The sequence below is a fragment of the Bos indicus x Bos taurus genome, chromosome 11, assembly GCF_003369695.1.
Source record: "Bos indicus x Bos taurus breed Angus x Brahman F1 hybrid chromosome 11, Bos_hybrid_MaternalHap_v2.0, whole genome shotgun sequence".
Classification (NCBI taxonomy): Eukaryota; Metazoa; Chordata; class Mammalia; order Artiodactyla; family Bovidae; genus Bos; species Bos indicus x Bos taurus.
Window position 1 is genome coordinate 14,956,715 of NC_040086.1, and position 13,220 is coordinate 14,969,934.

General features: G+C 35.4%; 1 protein-coding gene across 6 annotated transcripts in view; it reads left to right on the forward strand.

Moving 5' to 3' along the window:
- The window catches only part of BIRC6 (baculoviral IAP repeat containing 6), a 214,000-nt gene that overhangs the window by 63,059 nt on the left and 137,721 nt on the right, over positions 1-13,220 (forward strand). For 4 of the 6 annotated variants that reach the window (XR_003513300.1, XM_027554971.1, XM_027554972.1 and 1 more), the window contains exons 12-21: positions 1,700-1,925; positions 4,032-4,192; positions 5,196-5,327; positions 5,816-5,947; positions 8,253-8,431; positions 9,498-9,631; positions 10,029-10,190; positions 10,281-10,412; positions 11,079-11,176; positions 12,808-12,955. Coding sequence is in view for 5 of the 6 variants with exons in the window: in XM_027554971.1 (XP_027410772.1) it covers positions 1,700-1,925; positions 4,032-4,192; positions 5,196-5,327; positions 5,816-5,947; positions 8,253-8,431; positions 9,498-9,631; positions 10,029-10,190; positions 10,281-10,412; positions 11,079-11,176; positions 12,808-12,955 (1,504 nt within the window). In the remaining variant the exon portion in view is untranslated. The remainder of the gene's footprint in view (positions 1-1,699; positions 1,926-4,031; positions 4,193-5,195; positions 5,328-5,815; positions 5,948-8,252; positions 8,432-9,497; positions 9,632-10,028; positions 10,191-10,280; positions 10,413-11,078; positions 11,177-12,807; positions 12,956-13,220) is intronic. The other 2 variants (XM_027554973.1, XM_027554976.1) reach the window with 2 other exon arrangements.

Sequence of the window (13,220 nt, forward strand, 5' to 3'; positions counted from 1 at the left end):
CTGTTGAGATAAAGTGACTCATGTCTCTTGCTATGTATAATTGGACTTGCTTGTCTTAATTAACTATACAAGTTGGTTTAAAAAGCTAACATACTGAATGTTCTCATATTTTATGGGATATTGGTATAATAATTTTCATATAAAGTCTATAACGTACTCTTTAGTAAAGATGAATTAGGTTATAAACAAGTAAATAATGTAAAGGAGCATTGATACGCTGTTAAATGTTTGCAAACAATATTAATAATTTCAATCACATTTTAAAAAGCTCTAAGCTTTGAGGGCTTCTTAAAAAGCCCTTTGTTTTTGAACTGTGGTGTTGGAGAAGACTCTTGAGAGTCCCTTGGACTTCAAGGAGATCCAACCAGTCCATCCTAAAGGAAATCAATCCTGAATATTCATTGGAAGGACTGATGTTGAAGCTAAAACTCCAATACTTTGGCCACCTGATGCGAAGAGCTGACTCATTGGAAAAGACACTGATGCTGGGAAAGATTGAGGGCAGGAGAAGGGAATGACATAGGATGAGGTGGTTGGATGGCATCACCAACTCAATGTACATGAGTTTGAGTAAACTCTGGGAGTTGTTGATGGACAGGGAGGCCTGGTGAGCTGCAGTCTGTGGGGTGGCAAAGAGTCAGACATGACTGAGCGACTGAACTGAACTGAACTGAACTGAAGCTTTTGAGGAAAAATATAGTTTGAAGTACACTTACAGTAATTTTATAGAACTAAATGTAAACTTTCTTTGTGAAACTATTCTAAATTTATCAGATTTCATATTTTAGTCTTTAAAAATTTTTTTGTTGTTGTTAATTGAAACAAGTTTTTCAACTTTGTTGTATGAAGGCAATGGCGACCCACTCCAGTACTCTTGCCTGGAAAATCCTATGGATAGAGGAGCCTGGTAGGCTGCAGTCCATGGGGTCGCTGAGTCGGACACGACTGAGCAACTTCACTTTCACTTTTCACTTTCATGCACTGGAGAAGGAGATGGCAACCCACTCCAGTGTTCTTGCCTGGAGAATCCCAGGGACGGGGGAGCCTGGTGGGCTGCCGACTATGGGGTCACACAGAGTCGAACACGACTGAAGTGACTCAGCAGCAGCAGCCTTTTCAAAGATGTGAATACATAAATTTGTAAAAGCAAACTTATCTCTCTGAATCAGGTTGTTACTCTTAAAATACTGGTGTGTATACATGGTATTCTTAAGTACCCTAGAAGTGGAAAAAATGCTGCTTTGAGTTTTTGGTTTGTGTTTTTTTGCCATCAGTATAGTTCTGATTTTTTTTAAAATTATTTTTTAACAGAGTAAAATGGAGCAGGTATTGTGTACTTGCAGATGTTTAACATTTTATTTTGTAAATAACAGTGTAAAAGACGATTATTCATGTCAGTCAGGGCTTACATTTCAGCATCACTCCTTTTGTTGTCCTTGTTAATCTGGAGCTCATTAAATCTCAGTCAGGGCTCTTCTGAGGTTGATTTTGGATTTCTCCAATAATAAGTTCCTTTTCTATAATTTGAAATATCTGAGGTGGATTTTTCTTATGCCTGTATGGACTCCGTGCTAGTTACTTTAGCCTACATTATTAACTTAGGCTATTTGACAAATGTTGTAATTGATTAGACAAAAACATGGATTAAAATTCCTTTCTTTTAAAACCAATTTCAAATTCTGCATTCACTGTTATTAAGGAGTTGATTTATTGGTGGACCAGCCATTCACCGTTGACATCTTGACATCTCTAGTGGAGCTAACCCGCTTTGAAACTCTGACTCCACGGTTTTCAGCTACTGTTCCACCATGCTGGGTGGAGGTTCAACAAGAACAGCAGCAAAGGAGGCATCCTCAACATTTGCATCAGCAGCATCACGGGGATGCTGCTCAGCATACTAGAACTTGGAAACTACAGACTGACAGGTAAAACATTCTTCCAAGGTATTTAAATTCAGTTTAATTTTATAACTTAAGTTCATCTTATAGTAACAACATAGAATTATTATTATATGTTACTCTTTCTGTTAACTTTTACATGTTAACAGTTTTGTTTGTTTCATTTGTCACCTTGGTTTTAGAAATTCCTATATTCTTTTTTTTAAAAAAATATTTATTTTTGGCTGTGCTGGGTCTTCGTTGCTGCGTGGACTTTCTAGTTGCAGCTAGGGGCTACTCTGTAGTTGTGGTGTGTGGGCTTCTCGTTGCGATGGCTTTTCTTGTTGTAGTTCATGGACTTTAGGGTGTGTGGGTGTCTGTAGTTGTGGTACATGATCTCAGTAGTTGTGATTCCCAAACTTTAGGTTACAGATTCAATAGTTTTGACGCATGGACTTAGTTTCTCCATGGCATGGTGGGATCTTCCTTGATTAGGGATTGAACCAGTGCCTCTTGCTTTACCACTGAACCATCGAGGAAGCCTGGAAATTCCTGTATGCTTGTTCTTAGTTGTAGGATAAAATCCTGAGAGTAATCCAGCCTTCCAGTTAGTTAGTTAAATAGATCTGTAGATTGTGTGACTAAATATTTAAATGTCTGTTTTGTACAGGTACTTTTGTTGTTGTTGTTATTGAAGTGTAGTTGGTTTACAATGTGTTAAGTTTCAGCGGTACAGCAGAGTGAATCAGTTATACATATACCCACTCTCTTTTTAAAGATTCTTTTCCCATATAGGACATTACAGAGTATTGTGTAGAGTTCCCTGTGCTATATGGCTACATAGTAGTGTGTACATGTTAATCCCAGTCTCCCAGTTGTGCAGGTACTTTGGAAGTTACTAGTAAAATGGCTCTTAGGAAATTTACATTCTAGTGGTGATAGACAGGCAGTTAAGACAGATATCTACTATGTCATATAGTCATAAAAGCTTTGAAACACATTAAAATAGAATGGCAATAGAGTTGTTGGGTGTACATCTCTGTGAGAGAAAATGTGTGTGATATTTTTATATAAGGGGTATCAGAAAGGCTTCCATGAGGACATTAATTTGGAGACAATAAAAAGTACAGAGATCCTGAGGAGTATATGTTATGAATTTTAGGAGGAGCATGGAGGCTACTGGTTAAGTGCAATGAACATGGAGGAGAGTGATAGGAAGTGAGATCAAAGGAAATAGTTGATCATGAATGTCTTTATAGGCCACAGTGAGACTTTTACATTGAGTGAGATGGGAAGGTGTTAGATAGTTTTGAATTTAGGAGTGATGCGATATAATTTATGTATTAGAAGGATATACTAAGACTACTGTGTTGATAGTATATGAGTGGTTGTGGTGTGTGTATTAGAGGGAAGAGGCAGGAGCAAGAATTCTAACTTGAATGCTGTTGTGGTAATTCAGATAATCGTGGTGGTGATGGTGAATTGGACCATGATGATAATTGACAGAGGCATTGAGAATCGTGGTCAGATACAGCTTGGAGGTAGAAAGAATCGTAAATGCTGATGTACGGAGTGTCTGGTGTGAGTAAGAATTGTTAGGGATGACTAATGTTTTGGACTGAGCACGTTAAAAAATGGAATTTCTTTTTACAGCTTTTAGAGTTGGTTATCAAGTAGTTTGGGGTTATTTATGTTAAATTTGAGATACCTAATAGGCATTTGGATTTGAATCTGAAATTTAGTGGAGGAATTTTACTTTTCAGCACATATACAGAATTTAAAATCAGAGGATGGACATGTATAAGAAATACAAAATGTTCTTATTTTAAAATACAAATTCCTGTGACCCCACTCTTAGAATCAGAGTGGGCCCATAAGTCTGCACATAATTCTGATGCACAGTAGTTCACACTTAGAGGAACAAGGGTTTTTTTGAGTGTACAGTGCCCAAGGTAGGTATGGATTCCTGAGGTATGATTCTTCATTGCCCCAAGTTTAACCTTTCTCAGTAGAACTGCTTGTCTTCTCCCCTAATCCCACTGAGAAGCATTCGGTTTTGTTGGCGACTACACATCAGAGAAAGGTAATATAAGTGATAAGATGGTTACAGCTAAAGAAAGATTTCACTCTATCATTTTCTCCCTTATTTGACAGCAACAGCTGGGATGAACATGTATTTGAATTGGTTCTGCCTAAAGCTTGTATGGTTGGACATGTGGACTTTAAATTTGTTTTGAACTCAAATATCACCAATATTCCACAGATACAAGTGACACTGCTGAAAAATAAAGCTCCAGGCTTAGGGAAAGTCAATGGTAAGATGGATCAAAATTTGAAGATTTTGGTTTCTTAAAAAAACTCATTTTCAACTTGGCTGTCTAGTTTTGACATCCCTTCTTGCTCCCACACCCCTGTGCTCTTTTCCTTCTTTTTTTTTGTGGTTCTATTTAGAGAAGTTTATACAGAGAACATTGAAGAACTTTTCAGTAACTCTTTGTTGTTCAGAATTGCATAAATTTGAGTAATTTAATTATGGTTTTAGGCAGTTAGTTCCTTTGTGAGTTAGTTTCACTTTTAGCATTACTGGACTTAACGCATTTCTCTTTGTGAGAAGGAGACTTGTTTGTAAAAAGAACTTTTGTATGGAATGCATATATTCTTTTAAGGTTATTAGTAAAACTCAGAATGTAATGCCAGAAATATATTCATCTTTATTTATCTTTCTTACTAGCTCAGAACTTGATATATTGAGTTATTAAAATAGATTATACATACTTGACATATTTGGAACTAGACGTTATTTCTCAGTGTTTTGATCTTAATAGGTTAATTTAAAAGACTAGAGATAATTTCAGAGTAAAAGGCTACTTCACACCAGGGATAAAAACATTGAAACCTGAATAATTTCCTATTTTATAAATATGTATGTATGTGTTTGTGTATATATATGTGTTTGTGTGTATATATGTGTGTGTTTGTGTGTATGTGTGTGTGTATACTTTTGAATCATGACAGATTCAGATTTAATTGGTGTAGGACTTAGGTAGTGGTATTTTTAAAACTCTGCAGGCAGTGTACTGTATAGCCTAGGGTAAGAATTCTTGGTTTAGTGGCTAGCAGATTATTTCTTCAGGTGAATATTTTACCACCTTTAAAAGAGAAGAGAGTATAAAGCACTTGAATCTAATTTTCTTCCTCTGCTAGCAACCATTTTAAAAATCACTGTAGTTCCCAATTTAATGGAGAATTTTAGAATTTTAGGCACATAGATCATTGATATTAAGCAACATTAAGTTTACTAATATTTTTATCCTCTAGAAACAGCAGTAGATAGGCAGATCACCTTTCCTTTGTCTCCAGCTCTTAACATTGAAGTGGAACAAAATGGGAAACCGTCCCTGGTTGATTTGAATGAAGAAATGCAGCACATGGATGTAGAGGAATCACAGTGTGAGTTAAATTACAGAGCTGTTGTCCATGACAGTAAAAGGAGTAGTGATCCAAATGCATCCTACTGGGCAAAGATTTCTTTATGGCTTGCAAAAACATGGTTTTAAGAACACAATTAAAAATAACCTATAATTCTGCTTTGGCAATATGCTTTGATTTTCAGCTCATCTTAGTGAACACAGCTGTGCTAATACTTGCATTCTTGTTTTTTAATATCTTGAGATTTGAAATCATGTCATGGTTTTATAATTTTTTTTTTTTTTTGAAAATCAAGGTGAATGTAGATAATATGGGAATGAAAAACAGCATAATATATCAGATAATGATTATAGTTCCTTAGCATGATAGCAAATTTTATTTCAACACATTCTAAGTATGGAATTTTGTGTGGTGCTGTTATATGTAAATGGGATGGATATTTGCTTATTAAATATTACATTTTAAATTACACACTAATTTAAAAGAAAAATGTGTATTTTTCTTTTTAGGTCTTAGATTATGTCCATTTTTAGAAGATCATAAAGAAGACATTCTCTGTGGGCCAGTATGGCTTGCTAGTGGCCTTGATCTGTCGGGGCATGCTGGGATGTTGACGTTAACAAGTCCCAAACTTGTTAAAGGTGAAGTAACATGTTTTACAAAAGCAGAATAAATAGTCCCACAGTTGTAAAAGTAGATTTTTTAAAAAATTATTTTTCCTGATTTCAGAAAAATAAGATACTGTTTTTGAGGGGACTTTTCTTGAATGATTCCATCAGTTTCATGGTAGCTGAGGTAATTTCCTACCATAAGTGACTATTGTTATGTGAAAGTTAAGATCCTACGTTCTGTGTCCTGAGGGTCTCAGTGCTTTTTGAAAAAGCACAAAGAAGATGAAGGTAGTATGATTTAGCATGTTATACAGAATTCTTCCAAATAACCAATCATTATGTTCTGGGATGTTTGCCTTTTCCATCAATTTAGTCCTGTTTTCAGGGTGTTTGTTGTATATTGTTATAATATTTTCTCTTAAGGGTTTTTTTATAGAGGAGTTTTGAAAGTATTAGATATAATGATGTGTCTTAAACACAAGTTACAATGTATATTTTATCTTATGTCTGTAAGATATTAGATGTTGCAGTAGTAAGACGTTTATGTCACCTTTATATTTCACGGGTGAATTAAAAAATCCAAGTGAGACACACCTCAATCATTACAGTAAACTTGGAGGTGAGAAGGCTGTGGAGATCCTTCTGTAAACCAAGAAAATATCAGACCACCTAAATAACAACTGTTTTAATTTGTATGCATTCCCTTTATAATGTTTGTCCCCATTCACACACTTCCCTTTAGTTACAGACACAGTATGTACACAAGCTTGATTGTACTCCCTTGACTACATCTTTTTCATTCATTAAGTTTATGACACCCTGTGATTTGTTAGGTTACCTACTAGGTTATAGTGGTGAGCAAAACTGTGTAATAACTGTATAATAACATCTCTGGAAGTTAAGTTGCTGCTGCTAAGTCGCTTCAGTCGTGTCCGACTCTGTGCGACCCCAGAGACGGAAGCCCACCAGGCTCCCCCGTCCCTGGGATTCTCCAGGCAAGATCACTGGAGTGGGTTGCCAACTTCAATTGCTGAAAGTGTAAGTTAGTTGTGTTAAATGAGAATGTGAAACTTAAAATCTTTTTTTTTTTTTTTAAACTTAAAATCTTACATGAAAATTAAAATGTTGGCTTTGACAAAATTGTACGTGTGTGTGTGTTAGTTGCTCAGTCGCATCCGACTCTTTGCGACCCCATGGACTGCAGCCCACCAGGCTCCTCTGTCCATGAGATTGACAAAATTGGGGATAGATTATATAATGTGTATTTCAAAAGTCTCAATAATGTAAAAGTGTTAGTTTTCCTAGAATTTAGTAAAAGTGACTATTCTTCTCTTCAAATTCCTAGAACTTTGAACTGGAGAAAATGATTGCTAAATTTGTAAAAGGATGATGTGGGCCAAAGATATGTAGAAAAAGAAAACTGAAAAGGAGGGTCTTAAGACATTTTAGAACCTAGACTAGTGCAGCAGTAAGAAGAATACAACAGTGCATGCCAGCACAGTAGTCAGGCAGGTCAGCGGCAAACAACAGAGGTAGCTTTTGTAATCACAGAAGGATTTCATACCTGCTTAGGCAGCAGCTTATGGGTTGTTCATGGGTATGTTAGTTTGAAGGTATTTTGTCAATTAATTTTACATATAGATTGTATGTTATGATTTCAACTTAGTTAAAATATATAAAACATAAACCAGTGATAATAACTAATATTTATTGAATGCTTCCTTTTGCCATGCAGTTATAAGTGTTTTAATTACCTTTGGGGTAGGTACTATTATTATTTTTACTCACTTTTGAAGAAACTGGACCATGGAAAGTTTAATTTGTCACATGGCTAATAAAATGGCAGAACCATTATCAGACCCAGATAGTGACTCCAAAGCCTGTGCTTTTTAAAGTGTGTAATACTTTAATGCTATGTATGTATGCATGCACATGTGTGTGTGTGCCTACATGCATAAAAGCCTGGATGGATACACATATTGATACATCGTTATTTTGGGCGGTGATTCAGTGACAGACAGTGTTTTCTGTTTCTTCTATAGTTCACAAAATTTCTGTGGTTGAAATGAATAACTTCTTTGGGATAAAACATGCCAGGTGTCAGAACTTTCTATATTATGCTGTTCATACAACTGCTGTGCTTTTTGTTCGTTTGCTGCCGATGTGTATGAAGGTTATTTAGCCATATTATATGCAAGCAGTATAATTTGAAAATTCTGGCCAAGTGTATTTTTCTTTCTGTGGAGTTAATTATTTAGCTTACTCTATGAAGACAAAAAGCAGTTTTGCTTTTTGGTGATTGAATAATTTATCCCATTCTGCACCACTCGTCTAGGTATGGCAGGAGGAAAATATCGTTCATTTTTGATCCATGTCAAGGCAGTGAACGAAAGAGGAACAGATGAGATCTGTAATGGTGGTATACGTCCTGTAGTAAGACTTCCATCCCTAAAACACCAGAGTAACAAGGGATATTCACTTGCTTCACTCTTGGCAAAAGTTGCAGCAGGCAAGGTGTGAAACATTATCATTTTAAACTGTAACATGCTGGTTTTATTTATTTACTTATTTTTTAATTGAAGGATAATCGCTTTACAGAATTTTATAAACTGTTACATGCTGTTTTAAACATTATGGTGGAGGTTTGATACACTCTTGGAAGTAGCATACCCCATAATTAATTTTTTTTAATGGATAACTTGGTTTGTTTATAGCTTTTCTCTGCAGCAAGTTAAAAAAAATATAATGAAGGAGAAAATATTTACATTAACTTTAAGCTTTTTTTTATAAAGTATATTCATTGGGGAGTGATTGCTAGCAGGCACTTGCCTTAATAATTATTTTGGACCATAATGCTTATTTCCTTGTGTGTAAGAATTTGTTTCTGTGCCCTTTACTGGTAACACACCACTTTTTTTTTTTTTTTTGTAAACATTTGGGAGGCTGCAGGAAGAGAAGTAAGTTGAGAATTGATTTCAGAGATATATCATAATTTTCATGTTCATTTTCTACAACTAGCTGTATATCATGCAGTTTCTTCGTACTTGTTTGATCTTGGATTTTCCTGAGCACTTGAGATTTTGTTTCTCTATTATCATTATCCATAAGCAACAGTAGAAATAATCAGTAACACCAGCCATCTTATATTTGTATAGGTCTTCCAATTTTTCAAGAACTTCTGTGTACTTTATCTGATTTAAGCCCCAAAATAACTCTGAGGTAGGCAGAGCAGGTGCTGTTACTCCACTTTTTCATATTTTAAGTGAGGGAATGTTAGACACTGGGGAGCTGACATAGCTCATAGACCAGTAGCTGGGACTGAGACTCAAGACTTTGGCTTGATAATCTTTATTCACTGGGCTATTACCTTTAAGCAGTGACTATGTCTCTTCCACTGTTACAATTTTATAACAATGGAGTAAATTAGTCATTTACTGAATATGAGGGTAAAAGCTATCATTTTAGTTTGAGTTATGTTTTGGTAGTCATAGTTCAGTTATATTCTTTTATTTATAAACTTTAATGGTAAATAACTTTTTGTTTCATTTATTCATTCAATTACTTATTTTTGTATGTTCAGGAAAAATCCTCTAATGTTAAAAATGAAAATACAAGTGGCACCCGTAAATCTGAAAACCTCCGGGGCTGTGACTTACTTCAAGAAGTCTCAGTTACCATCCGAAGATTTAAGAAAACTTCAGTTTCTAAGGAAAGGTAACCTCATTTTCTTCTACTGTTCTTAAGTAATAGGAGTACAAAGGAAGACTTTGCAGTAAATATATCAATATCCACAAAATTTTAAAATCGTAACTTTTACTTGAAAATTTTTATTTGCTTTTCATTTCTCTTAAGCGCTTATGTCATTGATGGTATATATTGTCTTTTCACTTCATTGGTTCATCCTTGGTCTTCATGTAGTGCTAGGTAATTTTCAAAAGTTCTTTTTTTTTTTTAATTGTAATATTCATGATTCTAAATGAAATATTTGATGTCCAACCAGGTTGAAATAGCTTTATTTTTCTCTTTTGATTATTAATGTATTTATGTATATGTGTGTGTGTATGTGTATATATATCCATATATTTTTTTTTTTTTTCTTTTTTTTTGGTAGAGTGCAGCGATGTGCCATGTTGCAGTTTTCAGAATTTCATGAGAAGCTTCTCAACACTTTGTGTAGAAAAGCAGATGATGGCCAAATCACAGAACATGCCCAGAGTCTTGTGTTAGATATTCTTTGTTGGTTAGCTGGAGTACATTCAAATGGACCTGGAAGGTTAATAAGATTTTATTTACCACAGATTGCCCTTTGGATGTTATGATTGGAAGTTCAGCATGAGCCTAAATGCCTGCTATTGTTTTGCAGCTCAAAGGAAGGAAATGAAAGCCTGCTTTCAAAAACACGAAAATGTCTTTCAGACATTGTACGTGTTTGTTTCTTTGAGGCAGGACGAAGCATAGCCCACAAGTGTGCTCGATTTCTAGCCTTGTGCATCAGGTTGGTGATTTTAAGTCGAAGATATACTTTGTAGGTGCTCCTGTAGTTTGGCAGGTGATACCTTGTGTCTAGGGTCATTTGGTTCTTGTTGAATATATGTATAACATAAGTGGATTTTTGAGGATTATTGAGATCCTAGGGAAAAAAATTTGGGGTGTTTTGGGCAAAATGTCACGTTAAATCAAGTAGTAAAAGAATTCAGCTGGGCTTCTCTGCTTATTAGAAGATTTGGGGGAGTTTGGTAAGGGGAGCTCTTCCCTCACTTTCGCTCCCACTATCCCTGATTGTCTTTGGATTCTTCACCTGAGGCCTTTATTACCGGTTATGTCCGTTTGCCCAGACTTATTTGCAGCATTGTGCAGATCACTTTCTCTAAACCCTGAAACTATCTAGGAAATGTTTAAAATTAATAGTCTGTATTCACTGTACCAGCTTTTTAACTCTTTTGGGTTTAAAAAAAAAAGAGTGGTTTATTGCATAAGAAAACAGTTATAAAGACCCTTAGTATAGTCAGCCCCTACTGTCTTTCTGCACGTTTACAGGGCTTTGAGGCAGGTTTTTTTCAGTCTGTATGAACACATTTAAAGATTAAGAGTAATACACCATGTTTAGAATTAATTACCTTGAGTAATATATTTAAGCTTTTTCTTTTAAATTTTTTTTCAGTAATGGCAAGTGCGACCCATGTCAACCTGGATTTGGATCTGTTCTGTTGAAGGCCTTACTTGATAATATGTCATTTTTACCCGCAGCAGCAACTGGTGGTATGTGAAACTTGTTCAGTCATAAGTAACTCTAACTTTAGGAATTATCTCACAGTATGTTTAAGATTGTTTAATAACTTTTGTTTTTTCTCAATTAGTCTTCTTTTTCTCTGTAGCTTGTCTGTTTTTTAAGGGGTTTTAAATAGTGATTGGATAGGCAGTACTCTTTTTGATACTATTTTTAGGAAAAAGTTAGTGGGAGATTTAAGTAAATAATCAGGTCATCTCAATTCATACATTTTGTGGAGTTCCTTAAAATAATTGAGTTGTTTGGTTGTTTAGTGATGGTAGATCAGATGTTACAAACTAAAACATCTGTAAGTACCAGAGAGATGTCATAAATTAGTTAAATGATCCATACACATATTGTGTATGAATGGTAGGGTCTGTGGCAAATTGGAATTTTCTGAAAGGGACCAGTGAGTTTTTTTTTTTTTACAGCACCTAAAAACTGTGGAAATGCCATTCAAGAGTGAATGTAGTTATCAGGTAGGAATTTACTATGAAGGGCTACTGCTTTGCCCTTTACCTAGTGTTATTATTTAATTTTTTTTTTTTGGAAGACATTTCTCACAGTCTTTTATTGCATAAATAACCAATCCATTCAAAAAGTTATCTCCTATTCCACAAGAATTTGACGTTTGTGGTGTACCAGAAAAAAAGCTTGCTTAAAGTTAGTTGATAAATGGTTGTTGCTGCCGCTCAGTTCGGTCCCCATGGTCACTTTGTGACCCCACGGACTCTAGCCTGCCAGGCTCCTCTGTCCATGGCATTTTCCAGGCAAGAATACTGGGGTGGGTTGCCATTTCCTACTCTAGGGGATCTTCCCAGCTGAGAAATTGAACCCGTGTCTCTTGTGTCTCCTGCATTGGCAGGTGAATACTTTACCACTGTGCCACCTGGGAAGCCTGATAAATGGCTATTTTATCCGTATCTTAATTTAGACAAAGAATCCCTTTCTATTTACCTTGAACATATATTGACTAAAACTATAAACTCTTCTGTTACATAGAGTAGAATGTTTTGGACTTGATTGCTCTCTGTGATAGTTTCTGGTGTTTAAAACAGTTTCTTGAAGATACTGTTAGAGGTTGGGTGCTTAAATTATGGGGTGTACTTAGTACTCAGATATCTCAAGTTTTATAAAAGAGTTAAAATACATGATCGTGAACACCTTTTACGATCACCTTTGGTCTATATCTAACTGGCAATATAGAATGACTACACTTCATTCACTTGCTAAAGTATGTTATTTGTAGTTCATTGCCATCTATTGTTTTTGAAATTTTTAGTACAGAGAAAGAGTATTTTAGGAAAGATTGTTTGAAGGGTCTGACATGTCCACTTTTCTGGCTATTCTAAAATGTCCCTTAGAATCATCTCACTTTGTTGAAAACCTAAATGACTAGGTTGACTTTGTACACTTCTCAAAAATATAATGCGATTCTTTGTCAGCATCCTCTTAAAGTCCTCCAGGGAGTTAGTCCTTCTTTGTAATTTGCCCTTACAGATTTTCTTTCCAGAAAATCGTTCTAGGAAAAGAGGACATACTCATAAATGTGAAATCTGAAGTTTTCTTTGTGAAGGAGAAATGAGGAAAAGAAATCTTGATTTGTTGTTGTTGCTTTCAGGTTCTGTCTATTGGTATTTTGTCTTACTGAATTATGTTAAAGACGACGATCTGGCTGGGTGCAGCACTGCCTGTGCATCTCTGCTTACTGCTGTGTCCAGGCAGTTACAGGACAGGTTAACACCAATGGAGGCTTTGCTTCAGACAAGGTATTTAACTTTTGAAATGACTAATGATGGGCCTTTCTGGATATGGTACTACCTTTGCACAGAATTGTTATGATATATATTTGCTTAATGTTTTCTTTCCCTCTATTTTCTCTGAGAATAATTCCCTTTAACAACTTTGGAAGTCCTGGAGATGATAGTTGGAAGGCTAACTATATTAAAATTCTTTATAAGTGGTGTTTCTTGCTAGTGGGAAAAAACACTTAAGGTACTTTGATTCTTCGTTGTTAAAACTTTGTAAGGTGAA